Source organism: Lonchura striata, chromosome 2 (genome assembly GCF_050655825.1).
Source record: "Lonchura striata isolate lonStrDom1 chromosome 2, ASM5065582v1, whole genome shotgun sequence".
Lineage (NCBI taxonomy): Eukaryota > Metazoa > Chordata > Aves > Passeriformes > Estrildidae > Lonchura > Lonchura striata.
The window spans coordinates 140996548-141022776 of NC_140704.1; the positions used below are offsets into that span (position 1 = coordinate 140996548).

A 26229-nucleotide genomic window follows, 5' to 3' on the forward strand; every position below is an offset into this window, starting at 1 on the left:
TTACTTTCAATCATTTAAACTTTTTTTTTCAAATTTTAAGGCATATGACTGACCATCTAGTTCAGAGTATTATTATTCACCCATATCAAAGCTCTCTATATGTGCACTGAGTTTGCTTGGATAGCCTCATAGGCTATTCAGAAATTCTCTGCTAAGAGCTGATCAAAAAAGTAAGTATCTTTCAAAATGCACTTCTAACAAATTTAATTTTATTTTATTAGGCAGATAATTCCACTGCTGAGTAAGCAATCTCTTAATGTTAAAATAAAACTGTTGTCATAATCACCACTAAATGATTATACTGGTATTCATGATGATGTTAGTGACTGACATAACTGCAAGCATTCCAAGCATTTTACATGTCACATAATTTGTGCTCAACAGTATGACTATCTTTTATAGATCTAAGTATCCAAATATGAGATATAAATTTAACTCATGTGAAAAACTTGCAAATTTGAAAATCTGTTAAGATGACAAAATGAGTCTTTTAGGTTACAGTTCTGTATTATTCTGTATTATGTTCTTTTCATAAATAAATTTCTCCATCTGCAGAGCTCCTGTCTTTTTAAGAGTTTTTAAGATTGCATGCTGGCATACTAAACCTGTTCTTGCAGATCTCCATATTTTCATATTATTGCTACAGAAGTTCTGTCAAAACTATCACAAATCAAAGCCAAAATGCTATCAAAAACCAAATGCAGACTGAAGAATTAAGCCATGTAGTACTTAGCAGCAGTTTCATTTTTATTAATTGTATGGATATTTCAAAGTCTGTTATTGTGAATGACTATTTCAAAATTTCATTGAGCTGTAACTTAAAACTTGAAGGAAGCACCTGCTTATAAACATGGAGCTGCATTTAATTAGGTACTTTAATGAGCAGAACATACTGGTTCCTGCAGAATACTGTTTCAGCTATACTGGATTATAGTTATCACTGCTTGTCTAGACATGAGATCAAAATGTGAATCTTAAATTAGATTGCCTTAAGATCTGCTTTTGTCAGGGTTTTGTACTTATCTTAACAGTCCAGTAGCTGCAGAATATAAGTTCACTAAGAAAACCTTGGAATCTCTTGGGAAATTTCTTTCAAGACTTGCAGTATATATTCAATTATTCTTTAAATGAAAAATGACATTGAAAATATAAGACAAAAACTGCTAAAGTAAGGCTGACATATAATTAAGATTTCAAATTAATCACTGTCTTAGTTAAGCATCAATATGAGGCATGTATCAAAATGATAAATTGCAGTACCATAAGTTGACAAATATGGCTTATTTAACAACATTATTCTGAAAGAAATAAATTAAACAGAACATTGAAATAGTAAGTGGATTTTTACCAGACTTAGGGAGAGACATCATTTTTTGTCCCAATAATTAAGTTTTTCTCAAGGCAGAAGAAATGATATGTTATTCAATGCTTTTTAACTTTCAAAGAATGACTTTTTTTTGCAAAAGTTAAATAAATTTATTTCCATTCATTTTGTCTGGAACAATATTATGCATGTTCTGTGGCTCTCTAATCAATCATCTTTTTTTTTTTTTTTTTAGATTTATCAAAGAAAATTTAGCACCCAACAACCACTAAAGTCTAACTGCTAATTATGGTAGAATAAAACACTAGATCTATAATCAAGAACATGTGCATGAGCTTTTTTTCCTAAAAATTATGTGTTATTTTTCAAACAAAAGAACGGGGAAGAGAATGACAAGTCTATTTAGATGAATTTATGATATATTCTCCTAAAAATAGGATGACAAATATTTGGCAGCAGAAACAATCTTTAACTGTACTTTTTGAGTACTGATAATAAAGTGACACAGCCATCTATAATGAGCTTTTGAGAGGTCCCAGTGGTCAGATACTCCCTACTGCATGGCAGAGTCCCCTGCCTGCAAGACAGACCTCTAGTCTTGGACTGTGTACTCCTTGCCTGGAGCTCAGGCACATAATTTTACAGAGCACTTGTTCTTTTTTCAGCCTCATAACCACTACTTCATGCTATTCACTCATCTGAGTGGTAATAACACAGTCAAGGGAAACCTTAAGCTGACCTAAGGTTGATATGGGATTCGGAGGGGAAGAACAGATGCAGGTGATCCCTTTAAGGTGTTGGTACCTCTTTCAATCTTTCTGATTAGGAGAAAAGCTTTGGCTGCAAGTACATCCAGCAGAACAAGGCCTAGTTGAACACTTGTCTCCACAGGTTTGGGCTTCATAATCATAGTACCTCATCTGAAGATGAAGTAGGACTGCTGGGAACAAATGAAACTGCCTGATCAACACAAATAAGAATATAATCATATGTAGACATTTTTAACTCAGGAGGAGGGCCTTTAAAAACACTCTTTTCAGGGGACAGAGACCTAACTACAGAGTAAAAGAAAACTGAGCCCAGGTTAGAAGGAAGGCTGAGAAGTACTAAAATTGGGACACTAGACTTTGAGATATCATATTTGGATTTATTTGGGGAATTGTTAGGCAGAATCTCCTGGGAAGTAATTATGGGGAGGAAGTGCAGTCAGAGAGATGGCTGATTTTTTTTAAATGACAATCCAACTATTTTAAGGGGAAGTGAACTTTGGCAAATGACTCATGATGCTAACAAGGGAGATTCTTAATGAACTAAAATGCAAAGAAGTACAGGAAAAATAAAAGGAAAAAAGGGTGGACAGAAAGAAAGGTGTATAGAAATGGCACTTTGGAACAAAAAACCCAAGAAGGTCAAACTCCAAGGGGGCACTAACACTAGGGAGGAGTTTTCCAAGACAAAGGAACTCAACAGGTGTGGCAAAAAAAGGATGAGGAAAATTCACCAGATGGCAAAGACTATAATATTCAATGTGAAAAAGTGTTTTATTGCACTAAGTAGTTTTTCAATTGTTGTTTCGCAGTGGGTGTTTGGTATGACATGGTCTCCCCCCCCCCCACAAGCCTCAGGTGTGGTGGTCTCTCCTCACGGCTTTGCCAGCAGCCCCTGAACATGAGCACTGAACCCTGTCTTTGTCTGGCAGACACAGGAGGCCGTTCATGCGGCACACGCAGAATTACCTGGCTGCATGGGCACAGGTACATTCACGGGTCCCACAAGTACCAGCATGATCCCTCTGCCTGCCTGGCAGCCCCACCCAGATTCCAGGCTCTCTTCTGGCTCCAGGAGTCCCCTCATCACTGGCTGGCCCAGCTTGATGCTTACTATTAAACTTGGAATACTGGCATACTCGTCCAGCATGGAGCCCCCAACCTCCTGATTGTTCACCCTAGATCCAGAACCTCCTTCCTGCTGGTTAGTCCAGATGGAAGTGTGCAGGCGAGTGACCCATGCACACCCAGTGTGGAGGAGCTGAAGACAGCTCCCATCACACTGCCCAGCGCCTGCCACACGGCTCCTCCAGGCACCGGCACCGAGCTCCTCCCTTGCTTTGCTCATGCGGGTTCCTCCTGATAGCTGGTTTTTGGGACACACACCATTCCCACCCCAGGGAGTGGCAGCTGATCCCACCCACTCCAGTAGCTGGCACGAAGACCCCAGTCTCTGCAGTCGCTGGTACCAGGCCAGGGTTTCCTACAGCCCCAGCCTGGCTCCAGTAGCTGGCACTCAGCCCTTTTACCCTCACACATGCACGACAGAGAGAGATTGCTCTGACAGTTAAAAAAAGATTTAATAGGAAGATAGGACGAGTTTTGATGATCACGTGGAGGCCTCAGCCAGACAAGTGTATTGATCAGAGCCCTTTTTCACACAGCTGTAACAAAATGATGAAAATGCAGAAGAATGACAGAAAATAATTCATTATTTGGAAAATTAGTTAATGCTTCAAAAGCCCATATTAAAGAGAAAGAGTACTCTGAAGTCTGTGATTTTATTGCAGTACTTAGGAACCTCCATAAGACCTCACAGATGCTAATAATAAGGGCTCTATAATTTGGCAGATAAAAGCAGAACAAAAGCCAGTAGCTGGAAGTTCAAAAATCAGAATTAAAAAGTCTTACTTCTAAGCGAGGCAGAGTGATCAGTGGGATCAAAGAAAGTTTTCTTAAAGCTTGATGTCTTCAGGAGATATCTTTGTTTCCAGAAATTATTCTTTAGCCAAATCAGTGGTCGTGGTATCAAGAAAATAGTGTGAAATGCCATAAAAATTAATCAGATTAAGTCCACAGAGCTATTTTTTTCTCTACTTCCTCTGGACTTATACAAGAATGATGGTACTAGTACAGCATATAGGTAAAATAGGTAGAAGCACCATGGCTACCTGGTATTGATCTCATAAGGAATTCTATGCTACATCCTTACTATGCATCTGGCATTAGGAACAGCATAGAAGTCTTTAGCAGAAAAAAGTCTATGAAGAGGAATTAGTGGGCTGTTTTCCATCCAGATAGTACACCAGGACAAAAAAAGATTTGTTAGATAATTGTCTGGGACTTCCTAGACAATTTGGCAGATATTCATACATTCAGAAAAAAAAATACAGAAACTCCAGCATCTTTTTTTTCTTATTATTATCCAACATATTGAATAGAAGTAAAAATAGACAATATATATCAGCTTATGTCTAGCATGTTGCTTTGTTAGATTTAGTATGTTTTATCTAAATGTATTTATGCAATTTAATAATAGCTTTCCTTTCCTTTCCTTTCCTTTCCTTTCCTTTCCTTTCCTTTCCTTTCCTTTCCTTTCCTTTCCTTTCCTTTCCTTTCCTTTCCTTTCCTTTCCTTTCCTTTCCTTTCCTTTCCTTTCCTTTCCTTTCCTTTCCTTTCCTTTCCTTTCCTTTCCTTTCCTTTCCTTTCCTTTCCTTTCCTTTCCTTTCCTTCCCCTTCCCCTTCCCCTTCCCCTTCCCCTTCCCCTTCCCCTTCCCCTTCCCCTTCCCCTTCCCCTTCCTCCTGTCTTCTCTTCAATTTAATTTAATTTTTATTAAGGGGCAGTTGAAGCAATGCAGTGACTGAGACCAGCCACACCCGCAGCAGTTATGGCAAAATTTGAACAGCAACAACAAAGAGCCTGGAGTATCCATCAGGTATCAGGTTGGTGGCAAACTTACAGCTTGAATTTGGTGTCTTTTATAACTCCAACCTGGCAAACAACTTTTCAGTGGATTTCTTGTAGAGAGCACCCCAACATCAAACAATAATTCATTCGTTCTCCTTTAAATTTTATATTAAGCTAGCAGTGATATTATTAGATTTATACAGCTAGGACTTCATTAATCTTACCTGAGTCCAAGATTTAGATTATATGTAGCCACATTTCTGATTTCTGATATGCAGGAGAGCTAAAAATTGTTTATCTTATTTGTTCACATCCTCTAGCTTTATACCAACAGCCAAAATTATTTTTAGCATCCACATCCTGGCATATTTAAGTCCTACTAGTATTTCTTATCTACATGCTTCAATAATGCTGTACATCAGCTACCAGTTTGTCTTAATATTTCTGAAAGAAATGCATGATAAATCCACAGAAATCACTAGATGGAAATCCTATTCTGTTAATAAACACCATCTGCTCCCTTATTTGCTTACCCACCTCCCATTATTGATAAAGCTGTGATCATTCTTAAAATTATTAACATTGCTCTCATATCCCTCTCAAAAACATTTCAGCAGAATTTCTGAACTCCATAGCATCACTCCAGTACAAATACTAAGACCATTTCATTACTTATACAGTGTGTAATAATTCAGTTTTATAACTCAGCTTTAAAATTAGGTGCAGCAGTACAAACCAGATAAAGTATATTTCATACCATGATTATAAATATTTGCAATTCACTCCTGAGCATTCAGAGTTTTCACTATAAGGGAAATTCTATATGTTAAATTTTTCTATTCATTGCCATGGCCAATAGGATAACACAAAAATTTCTATCATATTTAAGTTGAATAAAGAGTGCCATAAATTCTAGCAGTCCATTTATTAATGGAGTCAATGATTTTAGCTACCTGTTTAAGAGCTGTGAAATACCACAGTGAGAACAGAAGCAAGCACTGTTCAATGCAGGACTGGGTCACTGAGTCCCCTTTGCTGTGTAGCCAAGCTGCTATGCTGCTTTCTTTCTCAGCAGCTGTATTTCCCCTCCCGAACTCTCTGTGAATAAAGATGCTTATGTATCTTAGGACAACAGGAAATGGAAAAGTGCATCAAACTCCTCTACTCCAAAACCAAATTATCCCACAAGAAATAAAATAAAAGGGCACAGCTACACTGTACTTAGCCTATATTATTAAATAAGAGATTAGGTATAGCATTTCTTCTCCAGATACTAATACCTATACATGCTGTAGAAAGCCTGAAAGCTACAAAAAAATGTCCCCAGAAACCTCTCCAGAAAAAAAATAAACAGGCACAGAATCAGCAGACTTAAAATTTCTGATTTCTCACTCCAACCAGCAATACTGTGTTATTAGACAGTGATAAAATTAGTTCCAGGGTATTTTTTAAATCCCTCCTTAATTTTTAGTGTGCCTCACCATTTTCTGTTGTCACTGTAAATGAAGTCTATTACTTTTGAGTAATCTGTTCCAGTTTTCCCTCATGAAGTAATTTTTCTTCAGCAGTTTTGTGCTATATAGAGAAGTATGTTTATCAGATGTGTTCTTTTCTGAATAATAAAGAAGCTGAACATGAAGAAGTTTGTGTGTAATGGTACCAAAGATAAATCAAATATGCCACTTGATATAAAGGAAAGACAAAGAGGATAAGAAGAAGAGAAAGAAAGAGAGAATATTGAAGGGACACAGATTGCAGTCTGAGGCTTATGATATTGATTTAGCAGGCCAGAGTTGATATTTTGTGGTCTATAGAGCAGGTGGTTTGACTGAATGCCATTGCAGTGGTTTACATATGGTGGCTTAGAATAATTTTTCTATTAATGATATAATTTTATATATTTTCATAAACATTTTTATTCTCAGGAGATCAGAAAATAAATATCTTCCTATACATTATGATCAAGAAAGTCCACCATAGATTCATATTTCCAACATATTCTGTCAGTTACTCTGGAGTTTCTTGTCAACTTTCATCTCAACTGCAAATTTGTCAAGAGGATGAGAAGTCACTAAAATAGATGTTTGGAGGCTTTGTTTATTTTATGTTTTTTTCTAAATAGTGAACACTAACGGATTCAATGTAACTATCTACCTATGCAATCTATTTCAAAGCATCTCAGAAGTGTTTTAAATTATCGCTGATTATGAAAAGTATGTTCCTTCTTTTTCAAATTACAACTGGATCTAATCCCTTCAAATGTATGTCACTACTTCTCATCCTACCCTCTCATGCTACCTCTATCATTTTGCTTTATTGCAATGACAGGTTGCTAATCATTTCTATCTTAAATTTCATATTACATATCCATAATGAAGCTTTAAATTATGAGTCCTGATATTTAAGGGTACTAAGTATGCAGACGTTTCATCAAGAAGCTAAAAAGGAACTACTGGGCAATCAAAATTATTGAAAACTGGATACTAGGCAGAACCAGATCTTAAAATGTTGATTGCAGGGTTATACATGTTCACAAAGAGTACAAGAACAGAAATGGAAATTGTCCTGATGTGATTATCATTTAAATACATCTATTCCCTCACATCAAGGAAAGAAGCATTAAATGAATGTAATGTAATGTAATGAGTTTTCATTTCTTTGCTATATAGGTATAAAGAGGATAGCAGGATAGCTTCATATGTAATCAGAAAAAAAGAAGTATTGAAAGAAAAATTCTCTGACTGAAATCAGGTTACCTTGATTCAGGTCTTAAAATTGTAGATTTGGCTGTGGTAAGGGAGACTCCATTGAACTAAAACTCTGGTATCCAGTCTAACTTTTTAAAAAAAATTCCTAATTTCACAGAATAAAACATCAGTTTCAAAAAAGATGAATATCAAGTTCAAGGCAACAAGTTTACATTTTGTTCTAAAATGCTGATTTCTGTGGTTGTAGGTAAAATTTCCCCAAACTTCATACTGACCTAGGAGCTTGAGTTCTATTAATCAGCATGCTATTTTCACCTAGAAAGGAACTGTGAGGGGTCAGTCATCATATGTGCAAGCTGAAGTCTATAGTTGATCTTCCATTTTAGTCTTAATTATTCTCTATCATAACTGAGATGCATAGTATGTTGTATATTACCATTAGCAGTGCAAAATCTTTCAGTAAATTATTTATAAGGACAGATGATACCATATATAATGAATTCAATTCATGCATGAGAAGCATATAATTTGCATAATTAAAAATCCATAGGAATTTCATAGTGCTTTTTAATATAACAGTTTTAATTATGCTGCTGATGAACAGAGTTACCAAATGCTTGAAAAATTAACAGACTGCAGAGTAGCTATAATCTAGAAAAAAACACTTACATATAGCCAGCCTGAATTTCTCTTTCACGTGCAACCTCCCACACCAAAAAAACAATAGCGTGTAATCATTTCAGCTATTTTGCCTAATAATTCAAGAAACAAGAAGGACCTAAAATTATTTTGTTTTTCATTTCATATCTTGGTATATGCAAGGGAATTTCTATATGAAGTAGAATTCTAATGTATCATACCTGAAGGTGAATGATATCAACAATTGGAGACATTTTACTACAGAGTGATTCTGGATGATTCTGGACTGTATTTTTACAGCAGCCCTCATTGCACTACCAATTTTTGGATAGTTTCCTATCTATCACAGTGTTACTCAGCAGGTTACTTTCTCAGAGATTAGTTTCTGTTGCAGATGGGACCAAGTAGGGTACAACAATAGCCTCAGAATTGCTCCAGGCAGTTTACTATAGCTCCGACTTTGCAGACAGAAACACTTCATGGAAATAGAAAAATCAAGTGCCTTTACACTAAGTGCCCTTAAAAAAGGGGAGGCAGGGTGGGGCAGGGAATCCAAAAATGAAAAACCCTAAATGCAAAACACTATAGCAAAGAAAAAGAGACAAAACAGCAGTTTCTATCTTATAAAAACTTGTTAGAGTTCCTAGTCCCTGGTACCCAGAAATGGGTTTAAAAAATTGAATGCATTATATAAACCAACTCTTCAAACACTACTATACTGAACTTGATCATAAACAAGATCCTTCCTGGAACATATGCATACAATATGAACTTCTGGACTTCAGGAATACATGTTCCAGCTCATTAACTTCGGTGTCTGTGTGAAAACTAAAGACAGTTGTGAAAACTGCAATGGAGAAATAGCTTTATGTCAATTCAGAGTCAGCATTTCTCCTGTGCAAACATATAAGAAGGCTTCCGTCCATAAAATTTGCAGATGCCACTATCCAGTAACTAGTAATGTCTTGACATCAATTTGAATAAGCATGTTCCAGAAGGACCAGAATAGCAATTGTTCAATAATAATTAAGTTTTTCAGAATTAAAAGAACTTATTAGAGATCATGAAGTATTTGTGTCTGGATGCGACTATAGATTGTAGAATTCTAAATATTTTGATTTGAGATATGACTATGCATCTGTGAATGATTACATGAAAAGCAAATATAATAACTTGGATAAGGATATATATTTTTATTTTTGTATATTTCTGTGGGATGTTTAGGTTTTTTATGCATAGAGATCAGAGGAAAAGAAAACAGAATATTTTGTAAAGGATCTTACCTTCATAGTAAACTTTAAATCCGTGAGCACTAACTGCAAAGTCACTTGTCAAGCGCAGTGAAAATACAGATTTTGTACTTGTCACAGGTGGAGGAAGATGAAATCCTGTTAACCTAAGAAACAAAAAAGCACAATTCAAGGTTAGTTGTATGGAAAATAAAACTGTGTGGGATGGATGTTCCTAATACTATTTAATCATGGAAAGGACAGCTGTCTTAAAATGATGTAGCTTGCATTACTTGAAAAATTATTTTATATAGTAAATGAGGAATTAATAGAAAATTTGACTGTCTTTGATGGACACTATATTTGGTATAGATGATAGTAAGATGTAGAAACTGAACTTAAAACCAGTTCATATTATCAATAGCTGAAAAAATAAAAAACCCAAAGAAATCAAAATATACCAGACAATTTAGACTCTCTGGGGTTATGTTCAAAAATGTATTGCACTATATATCTTACACAGGTTTCTGCTAAAATTTGTAGTAACTGATTTTTTCCAAAGTAATATAATGAAAGAACAAGACCCTGATATACTTTAATGATGGAATTTAGTATTATTTAAACTGCACTTTGGCCTCAGAGAAGAAATTTTTAATTTCAACTCAAAGAGTAGCATCATTGAGAAATAATAAATCCATTCAAAATTTTCTCTTGAAAGGAATTACTGGGTCATTAAGATTTGAGGTTTTGTCTTTTTTATGTTTAGTTTTGTTTTGTTATATTAAAACCACTGCATTTGAGACACAAATAAAGGAAAAATTTTTGTGTACTCAGTACTGCTGATAAGCTCTGTTGATACTCATTTCTACATGCTCATTTGATGTATGTATGACAACTCTCATCTTTCTTAGTTTTAGTAGAATAATCTCATCATCATCATCAGGGTTCATATCAGACCAACAAAGCCCATAATATTTAACTGTCAAAAATGTGTAAAGAGCAAGCTGAAGAATTTAGCTGTGTACACACACCAGAGAAATCTAGACATACCTTTGGAACACACTTGGCCATGTGTGGTGAATTATGTAGCAGATGGGATGATATATTTTTTTAATGATTGAGATTAAAATGATTTTCATGTGTTTTTTAGATAAGCCCTTATTTTATATTTTACTTTGAATTTAGATCAACAGAAAAACATAGGTCAAAAGGGACCTGTAGAGGCCACATAGTCCAACCTACTGTTCAATGTGGGTTAAAAGTAGAGCTAATCTGGGTTGCTCAAGATTTACATTTTCCTTTTAATTGTTAGAAGAAATTCATGGTGATTTTTTGTTTGCTACGGTTTTTTGTGTTTGGTTTAGTTTTTTGTTTTGGTTTGGTGTTTTTATTCATACAGATTTATATGCAGCTACTTAGGCTGGTCTTTAGCACACTTTAGAAAATATGCAAAGTCTGATAATTTTGCTGGAAGAAATTACATATTTTTGATTTTTCTTGGTGTAGGAACAAACACCAATGGCATTTTTTAATAAATTTACTTTTTAATACATTTACTGCTGCTTATTCTGAAATTCAGTCTCAGTCTTCTGAAATTACAAATTAACTTATAAGTTATGTCCTGCCATTATCAGCATTTCTAGTGTCATTCAGAGAAGGATATAGAGTGATGAAAATCCCAGAATTCAAAAGGTCAGGAAATGATTTGCTAAAAAATGCTGTAATTGCAATATTAGCATTTATTTAACATTTTTCTTATTTTTAGCTTTAAGACATCTTTAGATGACTTCTATATAGTGTATGAATAATTCACCATTGTTGTGGGGATCATAAAAAGTTTTATATTTTAATTTGATCTCTGTGTACTTGGAGTCCTTAACAGATACTGCAAATTGAAGGGTATTATATTGATAATTTTTCTTAAGCAATTAGTTTTTTCTTAAGCAAACTTTGGAAAATAAAACAAAATTAAAAAAAAAAAAACCTCCTCAGTACTCTAGCCACTTTATACCATGTTACAATCATGACAGATATGAAAGTCAAATGATAACAGTACTCACATCACATAACCATAAAAATGAAAAACATGAAAAAAGGAAGCAAAGGCCCCTAAAGGGTTATATAGTCACATATTTATATGTAGCAGGTCCCTAGAGGATGTTTTTAGAAAGCTGTTCTTTATTTTGTCATTGGTATCTTTATGAGTAATATCATTAAAAGAAAGTAAAACAATTTATGTTAATATAAAAAGATGGAGAATTATGTACAGAATATTTATAATTTAGGACATGCATTTTTTATTTCATGAAGAGGGTATAGTTTTGTTCTATTAATAAAAAAAGGAAATAAAATGCTCACATCTCCCAAACAGGCATATGCATAATTTTTTTACTAAGTCAATATCAGTGCATTTTTTCTAATAGATTGATCATCAACAAATAAATGACTTAATTCATTGGTTAGCATCAATACTTTAAAATAAGCTGGCCTAGTGTAAAACTAAAGAAATAATTAGAATAATTCACAGTAGGTTTACCTGGTATCTATATATGTACTCAATAATTTAAAAGAATTCTGTGTATAGACATATACCCAGCAGAAAAGAAAGACACAGTTATCCCAAAGATTGGTAGTGGATTTTTTAAATGAACACATAAGTTATTAGCATAGTAAACTTGCATCAGCTTCTGATGCAAAACAGATCATTATAAGAGCTGTTGAATATAATTTAGCTTTCAGCAGTGGGCCTTTTAGAACCATCATTATGTTACATTTAGTCAAAAAGGATAAGTTTGTTTCTTTAATTTGGTTGATACACTTAAATTGATATGAAGAAATTCAAAGGGGATATTTTTGGTTTAGTGGATGCAAAATTAATCAAAAATGTTGGTAAGTAAAAATTCAACATGCAAATATCACTCAGTAAAATACTACAGACATTTAGAAAGAACTGTAATGTAATTCACATTGAAATAACCTAATACTTGAGTATTACTCATTAGGTACAAAAGGATATTGACTCCAGAGCTTAAGTCTTATTTGTATGTCAAACTCCACAAACTGTCATAAGTGTTAGCTAGAATTGTTTTCATTGTCTTTTAAAATGTAACATAGCAAGCACATCATTACTGCAGGACAGAGATGGCAGGTAAGCAGCAAAATATCTGTAAGATAATGTATGGGCATAGATCTGATTATCAGTTATTCAGATCAGTCTCAATGTCCAACTAAATGTTAGACAACTAAATGTCTAACTCAGTACCTTTAGGTGGAAAAATTATGCAAAATAAGCATTCATCTCATTAAGCAGATATCATATGCATATTAAGCACATTTAAAATTTAAATTTCCTCTAGTAGCTGAGGTTTTTTTATCTACAACAATTTTCCATCTTACATTGCATATGCATATCTCATTCTATTTGTATCAACTTTTTCAAATTTAAAATACCTAATGGAGCTAGTCCAGTGACTCTGCTGCTGTTTTAGATACTGTGAGATATTTTAAACATCAGCATAGTTGGTAGTTATGACATTGTACCACCATGAGATCCATGTGCTTCTGGAGAGATGGAGGCCAGGCAAGACATACCTACATCTTTTGCTAGGCTCTTCAATCATTCCTTTATGGTCTACCACTTTGGCAGAAAAAAAAAAATATATAGCAGATGTGGCTTTTTTTTTTTTTTTTTTTTTTTTGGTGGGATTATCTGTTCCTTTTCTTCTTTCTGTTTTTGATTTTGGAAATGTTCTCTGACCACATTAAGAGATCCCATAAGTACCTGATACTGGCTTGGGTAGCCATGGGAAACCACAGGAACTGTACAATGTCTACAGAGGTTGAAGAAAATGTATTTTATTCTGTTTCAATTCTTAGAAACCCAAATTTTCTATTGTGACTTTCTACTTGAGTATTTGATTTTAATGATGCAGTTAAGCTACAGAGTATTATCAAACACAGAACAGTGAAATAAATTTGTAAATGAGTACACTGCATATAAATAAATATATTTTCTTTTTTCTTCCTGGTGTGTCTAACAAGCTTGCCAGGTATTTAACACCCACAGGAAATGGACACATTTATGTATGTAGTGCAGGGCTACAGGTGTTTCTGGGAGCGTAAAAAAAGGTTAAGAGGTATTTTTGTTTATTCAGCTTTTCCATGACAGAAAGACCAGATGCTCATCCTAAAAAATTTATTGTATATAGGAATTCTAAAACTCCAGTAGTAAATATGGTGAAATTAAAGATATAATTTGGAGACACAATATATATTCAGAATTTATATATTACTTGCATGCAAAACTACAATGCTATGTAGTTTCAGTAACGTGAATCTGGCAATATTGTTGCAATCATCTCAGAGGATAAGGAAGAACAGAAATGCCTTGGAAACAGAGAAAAGGACATATGAGATATGTGGTTAAATTACTCCATGCATACCCAAGACTGAGGAGAAGAAAATCATCACCATCATACTTGGTGACAGAGGATTAATCTTGCTGGTTGTTTGGCATAACTATCCCATGGTGTCGTCTTTATTCTCCCAAGCAAAACCAAAGTGGCTTAGGATCCAAATGGACATAAAAAGCACCACAGACCACCACCAGAAAAAAAAAAGAGGTAGATTCTAGTAGAATTCTGTACAATTTTAACTGCATATTTTTGAATAATTAGTTGCTCTGAGTATAAGTATTAATATTATTGTAGGCAGATTAGTAACAATAGCTGTTATAGTCACCACTATATTTTTATCTGTTAAGACTTCTTGGTGAAATAAGACAGATTTTGTTTGAGTCCTCAGATGTCTCTAAGTACTCAGGGTGCACGTGAATACAATTTCTTGATGTACAAATAAAGTGGCTAAAGGATGTCTTTTTACAGGTGAAAGACTAGTTTTGAAGGAATCTGTGTCTTATGTGTTTTCTGATGCCATCTTCATTTATTTTTTCAGTAATGGAAAAAGTCAAATGGAGTCTGAAACAAAACACTGTCTTACATACACAAGAATTTCTAAATATTCTTTCAATATTAATTAATATATAATAAATAAATTCTGGGCAGTAGAGATAATGTTTGAACCTAAATTTGTAGTAATATTTTTTTGGCATTGTAGATTATTGAAAATTGCATTATTATTTTCTTTTGAACATGTAATTTACAGAGTGTGTCCCTGTGTCTCTTCTTCCTGTACTATATTCTGTCACATGCTATAGATTCAAAAATAAAGACGGCACCTATATTAGACAGTTGAATCTGTTTTCATTTTCCAAGTATATTTTAAAACACTACTACTCCAAGAGTAATTATAATCTATTTTAATCTCTCCCACCATCTTTTCTCAATCACATATGACATAATTTTAAAATTACAAATCATCTCAGATTTGTTGTTTCCAAGACTTTAGAGTTCTGACTGGAAATTTCTGCGGTTTGATCAATCATTTGTTTTCTGCTTTTACTGTGGTCCTTATCATAACACTTAAATCATATATCACTTTAAGCTGCATGTTGAACTTTAAACTCATCAGCCCTCATGGAAGACCAGCTCCCAGCTTCAGAATGCAAATAGAGCAATCATCTCATAATTGCAAAGTTAAGATTATGGAAAGAAATCTTGATTAGTCATACAAAATGCTCCTAGATAAATTGCTTACTTGAGACTGTGATGTGACAAATAAGATGACTGTATTTCCTCTTTGCTTGTGTATCTTAGATCTTTGCTGTTTGACATTGATTATACTTTTAAATTTTATGCCTTTTTTTTTTTTTTTTACAGATATTTTAACAGCTCTTTGTATTGTTTTGTTTTCTTTTCAGGTTCACAAGATTTTAGCTTTTCTACAGTGTCGTAGTTATTTCCAAAGAAAATAAGTTTCTCAGGAATATTTCTGCTTAGATTGGATAGTATCTGAAGAAATTCACCAAAGAAATTTTTTAAGTGATTAGCAGTCTCATTTTATCTCAATAAATTTTTGATTAGGTCAGAGAAACTTTACAGCAGGAAGAGTTTTAGTCTAATCTGAAAGGTGCAAGAAATGTTTGCTGCTAATTTATGTAGAATAACAGAAACATACAACATGTTAACATGCCAAGTTATTGTAACTTCGACTGTAAAATTAAAAAGAGTATCAAAGCCTATGCATTCTCACTGTTAGTTTGATCTTCAAGTAACTGTTTATTCTTGTAAAAAGGAGAAGCTAGATTCTGAAAAACAATATGCATAATAAGCAAAATCCGAAGTATAAAATAAAAGTAGGCAAAACAAACTATTGTATAACTTCATTGAGAATCTTCCCCACAAGTAAAGGAAAACTTTCTAAAGACAAAAGAAATTTTATTCTGTATTTAGCAGTTTACAGGAAACTGAAATATCTGATATTTTCAAATAATAGATAAAATATTTCTAATTTTTTTCTTTTACATGAATGTAGCTTTTACTCTTCTTCCACTAAGAAATTTTCATTTTAATGATGCATATTTAAGTTTATAATCTTCAGAAAATATTATTCTAAAATCCATAGCACATATAAAAATGAAGCTTCATCATCAGTGGTTTTTCCCATTAAGCTAGCTATAATCCTTCTACCAGTCATTTTAGTTGCTGGTATGTCCAGTAACTTGATACCGGTTGTTTATGCAGACAGTACCAGTCAATACTTAGCAAATAAATACATCTTGAACTTAGTTAGGTACTCCTGGGGCTTGCTTTTGTTGGACCACATACTGATGAATCCATTATTAGCTGCTGGAGTCCTGTCTGTGTGATTTTGTATTCATACAAACTTCTATTAATTTTCTAAGTAGCAGATGATTAGATTTAACATCTGACTAGCCTGATGCTATGCTGATTCAATTTCAATTTTAGTGAGATCTTTTGCCTGCCAGATACTTGTTTAACATTTTCCCACTAGCTCTAATTATTATTAAAAAAAAAAAAGGCCCTCAACAGAAGGGTTTGATTATTTGCATTCTTTAAGATTAAAGCATGAGCTTCTCACCCAATTTGCTGCTGCATTTGCTGTGGCCAACATCTACTCAACTAAAATAACAATATATTTCAGTATTTTTTTCTAGATGCAATTTTGTTTTCATCTAATTCTTATAATTCTTATAAATTCTTATAAATTCATCTAATTCTTATAAATTCTTGGTTCTGAGGACCATATCCCTTATTTCTACATGTGTGATAATACAGGAGCCAGGACAGCTGACTCCAAATGATCCCAGGGATATCCCATACCACATGGTGTCTTGCTCATCATATGAAGCTGGGGAAGAAGGAAGGAGAGATGTTTGGAATGATGGCACTTGTCTTTCCAAGTCACCATTACTCCTCATGGGACCCCGCTCTCCTGGAGGTGGCTGAATGCCAGCCTGCCTGAGGGTGAATTAAATCCTTGTTTTACTTTGCTGGTGCGTGTAGCTTTGGATTTCCCTAATAAACTGTCTTTGTCTCAGACTATGAGTTTTTCACTTTTACTCTTCCATTTCTCTTCCTATTCCCACTGGTGGGGGAGTGAGGGGGTGGTTGTGTGGTGCCTAGCTGCCAGCTGGGGTTAAACCACAACAGCATCTCTGATATCTAAACAGCAAAATGAGCATCTATCAGGAGAAAGTTTCAAAAGCTCTGAAAATTATTTCAGGAGAAATAGCAGTCATCTATAAATGATAGTCAACAGTAAAGCTAAGAAAAGCAAGGCAATATGCTTTTAAAAACTAAGTTATGTATTTCACTACCAAAAAATGATGAAACAAAATATCTTCTATGTCATTAAATACATTATTTAAATATCCACAATGCATTTAATATAGGAAAAAGTAACCAATAAATTATTTTTAAAAGTAAAGTCACCTACAACTGTCAACTGCAAATACCTTTTCTTTGGAACAAAACCTTTAAGGTGGTCCAGAACATATTTCCCTATGGTTCTCTTCCTTCTCAGAAATCCATATTCCATACACAAATGCCTACAGATCATTCAGTTTGAAGTACATCTCATGCTATTGAATTTCTATATCAACCTCCACAGCCTAGTGCTTGAGATGCAGCTCTAATGATTTCAGCATTTTTTTACTGTCTCCATATCCACTGTAAAGTATCATGAATGCCACAAAAGGAAGGAAATTTATTGCAGTCCTGTTATGTTTTTCCCTTGCATGTTACCAAAATTACCTTAATCATCCCTAATAAATAAATAGAAAAGTTTTCATGTTGAAAATATGAAAAATATATGTCAAACTTACTGTAAAATATTGCTTGGATATAAAAAATATTCATTTCACAGCACTAGATAAAACAAAGCAGGGGCAGGTCTGAGGTCAAAACAGTTTATTCAGGGCTTTACACAGTTAGGTCCTGAAATCTGCAATGAAGGAGGTGTCTCAGCCTTCTGGGCAGTCAGATCCAGTCCTTAACTGTTCAAGAGACACACTATATTATATTTAAATTATTCTGCGTGAAAATAGCCTCTGTCACCTGCTCTAAGTAACAGACCTAAGTGATCACAAACCACAGGAGAGAGAACTTTGGAATTCTAACATGCTTAGTCTGATAGCACAGACCAAAATCAGAAAGTGTTGTTCTTCCAGTGATTGAACAGGTACAAAGAATTAAATACCAGGATTCAGGCATGTTTTAAAAGCCCTAATCTCTGTAGAGAATTCTTTTTCACGGTCCTTATGATAAATAAAGTCATAGGAGCAGAGAAACCTTTGGATTGTATGACACCTTCAAGGATCATCTGTTCCAAGTCCTTTGTGGTAAGCAGAGACATATTCAACTAGAGGATGCTGCTCAGAGTCCCATCCAACCTTACCCTGAATATTTCCACAGCTGGGATATCACCACTTCTCTGGGCAATCTAGCCCACTGTTTTACCACCCTCACTGTAAAAATTTTTTTCATTATATCTAGTCTGAATCTTTTAGTTTAAAACCATTAACCTTTGTCCTATCACTATAGCTCCTACTGAAAGTGTGTTCCCTTCTTTCTTAAAAGTCTCCCTTAAAAGTACTGAAAAATCACAATAAGGTGTCCCTGGAACCTCCAACTGAGGGGAGGGAAAAAAACCCAATTCTTTGTTAATACTACCACTATTTATTCTATAAATTTTATAAGAGTATTTTTACATCAAGTAGATGTACAAAGTGCATCTCATACTGCATTAATTGCCAGTTGAGGGAGTAGATTGTCCCACGTTATTCTGCACTGGTGTGGCCTCAGCTTGAGTACCATGTGCAGTTTTGGGGACCACAATAGAAGAAGGATATAAATCTATTAGAAAGAGCATCTACAGAAAAGAAGCAAAGATGTTGAAGGGCCTTGAGGAGAACCCATATGGGGAGAGGCTCAGTCTGTTCAGCCTGGAGAAAAGGAGACTCATGATAGTGTACAGCTTCCTCATGAGAGGAAGAGGAGGGGCAGACACTGGTCTCTCTCTGTGGTGACCAGTACAGGACCCAGGGGAACACAATGAATCTGTGATTCTACCTGCACACAGAAGCATCCTTCTTTCCTTAGTTTATAGTATATGTTTTGGGTGCATTTTCTTAGTTACTTTTAATTTTTTTCCTTTTCTAGATAGAACAGAAATGCTTTTCTGGAATGAAAAGAAGTTTTACATTTTTTTTAAAAAGTCAATATTTTAATATTAGTATACCACAATATTTCTTAAAGCAAAATAACACTGTTTACATCTTACATATGAATTAAAAGTTTCTGAAGATTTGAAAATTGTGTATGTAATCTGATGGATAGCATCAACAATATTCCCATAATTATATCTTTCTGATGACTCCTCCAACTGCCAGAGTAAAACTAATCTCCCATTAAGTCTTCCATGCATTGGTCTTTTCTCACATCCATGTTTTATGCACCTACTGATACGACCATGCCTTTTTGAGCTTTGAGCAGAAAATATGGCAAGTTCAAAAAAATCACAAGGATCAAAAAGTCTGCAAACATTAGTAGCTAATCCAAGTGAGGATCAAATAAATTCCAAAATAATTCTGATGATTTGGATCACACAATCACCCTCGATGGTGATCAATCACTCACTTGTTATATATGCACACTTCTTAGTTCAACTGAAAAGTGTCAAACTAAAACTGGTAAGATGAAATTCAATTACCTTGTTGAACTAGTTGTTTCATTAATCCAAAGGCTTAAAAGCATTCAGAAAGGAATTGGACATGTAACTAATAAGTAAATTGAGAGTTCAGCAATATATCACTGATAGAATTGCTAAAGCAATTAATGGGATATAAAAATTCCGTAATTCAAGAAATCAATCAATTTTTAGGCAGTGAATTAAAGTGAGGCTCTGTAATGTGTAAATTTCATGTGTACTTTGGGTTCTGGTGTAACGGTAATATTTCCTTGTCTTTGTCTTGATCCAGGAATTTTTAAATCTTATTTTCTCTTGATGTCCTGCTGTTGAAGGGGAGTGATGGAGTAGCTGATGGACATCTGGAAGCCAGCAAAAGTCAACCCAGCTCAACCTCTAACGTTCTTCTTACACACCAATTCAGAACAAACAGCTTTTAAATCTCAGGAGCGTGTTCAAAAAAGATAACACTTATCTAATGAGTGATAGACAATTAAGTTCAACTCTCTTTAGGGTTTATGTTTTTGGATGTGCTTGTGTGCATTCATGTGCACATGCTGAGAAGTTAATGAAGGTGTTGAATTGCAGTTGAGAGTATTGAAAGTTTGGACTGCAACATCTTGGTAAAATTCATCTTTATCTTTTGTCTTTCAAATTTCTTTCTAAACAGTTGCTTAGCCATTGAATCAGAAAGAAAGTAAGAAATTTAAAGGCTTCCTTAAGAGAATTCCAATTAAAATATTAATAGGAGCAACTCCTAAAATATTTATATGTCTTTTCAATTGGTTTAAAATAAATAAACAGAATTTAATAGTCTATAAAACAAATCAAACTTGATTGAGCAGAAATTGTACACTAAATTCAAGTTTTACTCTCATTGAAAATAGTAATAAAAATATGCTTTGTTCAACAAGTCATTAACAAATTGACATATGATTTATGAACCAATTTATTTTTTGTCAAATTATAATTTTTCCCTGTCAAAATGCAAAACTGCTCATACAATCTATTATTTTAAAATAATGATTGTAGGTCAAGGCTTAACTTTGTTAATTGAACAGCTGCTTTGAACTAAACAATAAACTACTCATCAGATCCTGGTATGATCCATATATTCTGTAAAAAACATGTTTCTAAAACCTGCCACCATCCATTATCAGTGTAAAACTTTTGTTATCTAACTCTCCACTTTTTTTCTATCATCAGAAAGGAAACAGATTTTATAAATAATTATCTTTTCTAAAGCATTCAATTTTGTTTTAGGACATAAAACTATCAAGAATAACTTCAAATGATAAGTAAGAAGAACCAGATAAGTAAGCAGTACCATACAAATAGTATTTAAAAATCTGCAGGATGTGGATTTGCTGGCTTCTTGGAGAGAAAAATTGTTAAGAACAAAACAAATCAAGACAATAACCTTTAGTAAATTTGAAAGCATACTAGGTCCTTAAAGTAACTAGAATTAAAAAAAGAAAAAAAAATTAAGCAAGCAGTACATATCTTTAACTTTGAGCATCTGGAACATTGTGACAATATAGTTTACTGTCCTCATCTTAAAGCTGGGTGAAGGTCTATGGTACATTTTAGCAGATCTTGGAGCTTTCAAAGCACCAAAGAAGAGGAACCTGCTCCTTCCAGTTTTCCAAGAGTTTTAGCACTGACTTCACACTGGTTCTAGTCATATGCACCCTTCTCTCTGAATTTATTTAACCACCCTGATGAAGAATTATTTCTTCAAAAATAAACCTGAGTCAATTCAGTTAGCAAAGGGAAGCATATCCTCAAAGTGGTATGCCTGATGAGTGCTCGAGCCAATGGAAACAAAAGAAGGGTCACACAGCCAAAGTCAGAGGGACACAGGGGATGGGTTTGCTTCTGTGTATGACAACAAGCTCTTAGCTGAGTTGGACTATCTTTTGTAACTTTTCCTTAATGTGTGAAAATAGCACAATATGGAAAGGAGAGATGCCATATTTTGCTTCTTACCATTGTAGGTGCCAGGAACTTCCAGAACAGCTTCAACTTACACTAAATATTCTGCATCACTTTGGAATTCATCCATGAGCAAAAGGCTTGTGACATTAACACCACACTCTTTTATTTATGTTCTGGTATAAAGATAAATTTGTAGTAGCAGGCCATGTGAAAAAGAACTAACTATATGCATATATTTCAGAATTTATACTTTCAATATGAAAAATTCAGTCTTTTAAAACAGAGTAATGGCAATAAATAGAATAAAACAAATTGATTGATCAGCTAAATTAGCTGGAATACCTAAAAAATACAAGCAAACAAAAAAACTCCATGGTTTTTATTTCATTCATTTTCTTCCAGAAAATGTTCACTGAGTCAGAAACAACTTAATTTTCTCACAGGTCCCTGTTCACTTTAGAGAAGAATATGTAAGGAGAATATGCTGGAAAGAGCAAGAGAGGGAAGAGAGGGTGCTAGAGTAAAGGTGTCTCTCCTCCAACACTGGGTATGTCTATCTTTATGCTCAGAGGTCTGGAGCATATGGTGTTTCAAGGCAGAACCTGAATCCACTGCAGTGAGGAAATAAGTATGAATAAAGTTTTTCTTTTTGACCACTGTGATAAGAAATTAAACTGAATTTCTCTGAAATGCCCTTGGGGTTTGGGTAGGTAAAAAAAGTAAAAAACAGACAGTCAAACACAAATTAGAATTAAAGAAATGGAAATATAATGGAAAATATTTTACATTTACACATCTAAAATTCTGGAAAAGACACATCTAGGAAAAATGGTTGTGGCTCTTAAGGTGTTTTTTATCCCATCTAATCAGAAATGTGACCCTATAAGATCTTTACATGTGCAGTGAAATGATGGGTTTAAAGTAATGTATCTATTACATAAGTACAATTTATATCCTATATAAGCATAAATAATGAAAACATATAAATTTAAGTCTCATAGGAGGTAAATTATTAATTCTATATTTATTACTAATTATGAAATACAGTAGAAAAACTTCTAGCAGCAAAATGAAAAACACATTTTAAGGGAAGGGTACTTGAGTTTAAAATAGAAGATAAGGTCCCAATTCCAAGGGAAAAAAGTCTAAATTAAAAATTTGGACTTGGAAAACATAGAAAATATTACAGAAGTGTGTCAGGTACCTTACTCTATCCTCCACTTTTCATAATCTAATAACTGATCAAACATAGATGCAATACTTCCAAAATGAACAAGGAAATACTATAATAATTTCAGAAAAGAGAGTTTAAAATGTTGTTACTTTTGCTGAAATTCCATAAGAAAATGCAACTAGTGTTTGTCTTTTTATTTAGGAGTGGATAATAGCTATGGGGACATAAAATGCACATCTGTAAATAGTTATTGGACTGACAGGTCTAAAACTAGCACTTGCCTTTTAATAAATAGCATAAATAAAAATAAAGTTATAATAGAAATATGAGTCCACTTAGCTGATCTATTTTACAATCATCAAAGGATAAGTTGTCTGTGCTATCTTGATTCCATATTAAAGTCATGTTGACTGACATCAACAGAATCAGATAGTGGAGTAAGCAAGACTTTTAAAAAGAAACAATTGTTACTGCACATGGGATATCTCACAAAAAAGAAGATGAGTTGTCTACCCACATTTCATACCAAAATAAAGAGTTAGAGTTGTTGCTTTTTAGTACTGAATCTGATAAAGACAATAAAAAGCCTATGTAGAAAGTTTAATGTTTTCCATTTTTCTTGTATTTTATGGGTCTATGCTTTAAAAAATGCTACATGTAACTTCTTCAAACCACCACATCACATAATACAAAGTGAGAAATCAGTTCAAAATTATTCTTCAAACAACCCATTTTAGAAGGCATAAAGTGAATAAGCCTTTTTAGGACATTCAAATTTGGTCTTGCCTTGAACACTCCTTGAAATGTTTACCTTTTAATTCAATACCAAGAGTAACTGGGCACTACTCTAAATACCAATCTATAAAAAACCACTTTGCTTAAGGGAATATATTTTTTTACTAAAAATCCCCAACCAAACAAAAAGCTCAATAAACAAACTTGTTTATGTGCTGAAGCTTATAATTATTTTTTTTCAAAAGCAACTCATGTTTTTCATTTGACTTCTTCATGGCTTACTATCAGCTAAAAAATTTCTTACAGCTGCACCTCATAAAACAGTGTTAAGAGCCACTTTCATTTATATCTGAAACACATTAGCATAATAATGAAACCTGGTGTTACAGAATATTGATCGATAACTTAGTGCCGTTCTATACAAAAAAATGTTTAGACAAAATCCTATGTCCAGTAATAGACTGGGAAAAAATTCAAACAAACATGACTTAATTTCCCTAGACAGCCATCAAGAAAATCTGAGATACAGAAAGATTAAATCTATTTCACCCAAAACATAGGGGAAGAGAAAAGGTTTAAAACCTCTACATAAAATTGTTGAATCACATCGAATGCAATTCCAACTTTCAATATACCCAAAGCTGAAAGCGTACCAGCATATTTCTAATTGCAGGTGCAAACACTATGAAGGAAAGAGAAGCAGGTCTAGAGTTTTTGTAATTTTGTAATTTTAGTATTTTAGCTGAAATTATAGGGAAAAAAATGTTGTTAAAAAAACTATTCAGTGCTAGAACTACAAATGGGAAATGATTGTCAGAAAAGAAAATTATGTGACAATGATTAATTAGGGAGGTCTTAGAAAGGTAGGATAGAAATGGGTAAAAGAATTTTACAGAGTGTGAAATGGAATGAAACAAGAGAGAAATTTTAGAAAATAACTTGATAATGAAAGTAATATTATGAAATGCAAATACATTCAGTACTTATTTTTCATGCAAAACCGTAGTCAAATCTGTAATTTTTCTTTTTAACATCAGAAAAGCAAGATATCTCCATTTTAATTTTAATTTTTTTTCCTTCCCTATAACCATAATTGTAGAATTTATAACACACATCCAGATAATGAGATTTGTCCATCGTATTTATATGTGGAAACAGTAATTTTTTTGTTATAGTTAATAGAGTCTTTCATTTGGGGAAAAAACTTTAACTGATTTTCATAGTGGATAATATTATTTTTTATATTTCTTTGTATCTTGGACAGTCAAAATGTTTAATTGATTTTTTAATTTTTTGTGTGTGTGTTTGTGGGCATGAAGGTCTTTTAAAAGTATTTTTCCAATTCGCTATTTAAATATATTTTCACTTCCAAAATTAATTTGAAATCACAGCGGAAATAAAAATAATGAATAGAAACAATTATAGGCATGATTCTTTTTCACATGGTCTGGTATATCAGGCTTACAATGCAACTAGGCAAAAATATTTTTACAATCAGCAGTATTCAAACGGCTATTAAATAAATTACCTTGATTAGCATGCAAGTGTGCTTTTTTTAATCCAGATTATATTTATAGAGGTGGATTATCAAGTACTATGTAATGAAAAGAAAAGAAATTACTTAGTAATAGCAAAAAAAAAAAAAAATGTAAAGAAATTACTTAGCTTCAAATTAGGAAAACAACACCAAACATTACTTTTATTTAATTCCAGATTTTACCATAATAGAAAACATGGGCCAGTGGTTTCTATTTGAAAATTATGTCCTTTAGCATTTGCTGTTTCCTTCAAATTGTATGAATCTTCTTAGAATTGTGGACAACTACGTTCTAAATGACAACAGAAGTACTGCAATATATGAAAATCTACTTTACAGAAATAGCCTAAAAATACAGTTGTTGTCACCACTCATGATGTTGACATTTTGGTGTGTGCACAGTTCCCTTCAGGAGTACACAGGTCTGCTATGACCTTCACAGCATCTCCTCTCATTCCTCTCATATCTCACTTATGTACTATCTCTCTAAAACATTCCTCAGTTTTGTATGGATCATTTGTTAGATCATATACAACATCACACTAGGCCCTCTTTCACTTTTTCCAGTACCCAATATTCCACACACATATATGAGCTCAGTTCTCTCTAAACAGATGCGGGTTACTCTAGAGATGCTCTCTAACCAACAATCTTAATCACCTTGTAAAAAAGTGTTCGAGAAATCTCCACCTGCAGACTTGAGCAATGGAAGTCCTTATTGGTTTCTTTCAAATCACAGTATCGAATGAACAGCATTTGTCCAAGAAAAGATTCCTCTTTTATAGTATTAGAAAATCTCAGGTAAACTTAGTCTACTAATATAACTTTATCATGGTAGATATATGAAAGGTGCCAGCAAGAAAAGCAAATCTACTTTACCTTAAAGGAACTTCTAATACTGTTAAAATGTAGATGAACTATACATTCATTTCCATGCACAGCTTGTTTCATATTATAAGGCAGCAACATTTAATGAAGAAGGTTATCTCAGCCCTTTGTAGATATGTTACAGGTGTATAGAAGCTAATTTTTTATACACCTCAAAAACTAGATGTGTAAGATAGATGTGTTAAATGCAAGATAGATGTACAAGATGGATGCATTTTTACATAACTATCTGTGTTGCTACATTTAGGTCCTAAAAACTTGCACTGACTACGGAA

General features: G+C 33.6%; 1 protein-coding gene across 6 annotated transcripts in view; it reads right to left on the reverse strand.

Annotated features, from left to right (window-relative positions):
- CSMD3 (CUB and Sushi multiple domains 3) overlaps positions 1-26229 on the reverse strand; it is a 578243-nt gene that overhangs the window by 457837 nt on the left and 94177 nt on the right. For all 6 annotated transcript variants that reach the window (XM_085572460.1, XM_085572459.1, XM_085572458.1 and 3 more), the window contains exon 3: positions 9630-9742. In XM_085572460.1, the coding sequence (XP_085428586.1) occupies positions 9630-9742 (113 nt within the window). The remainder of the gene's footprint in view (positions 1-9629; positions 9743-26229) is intronic.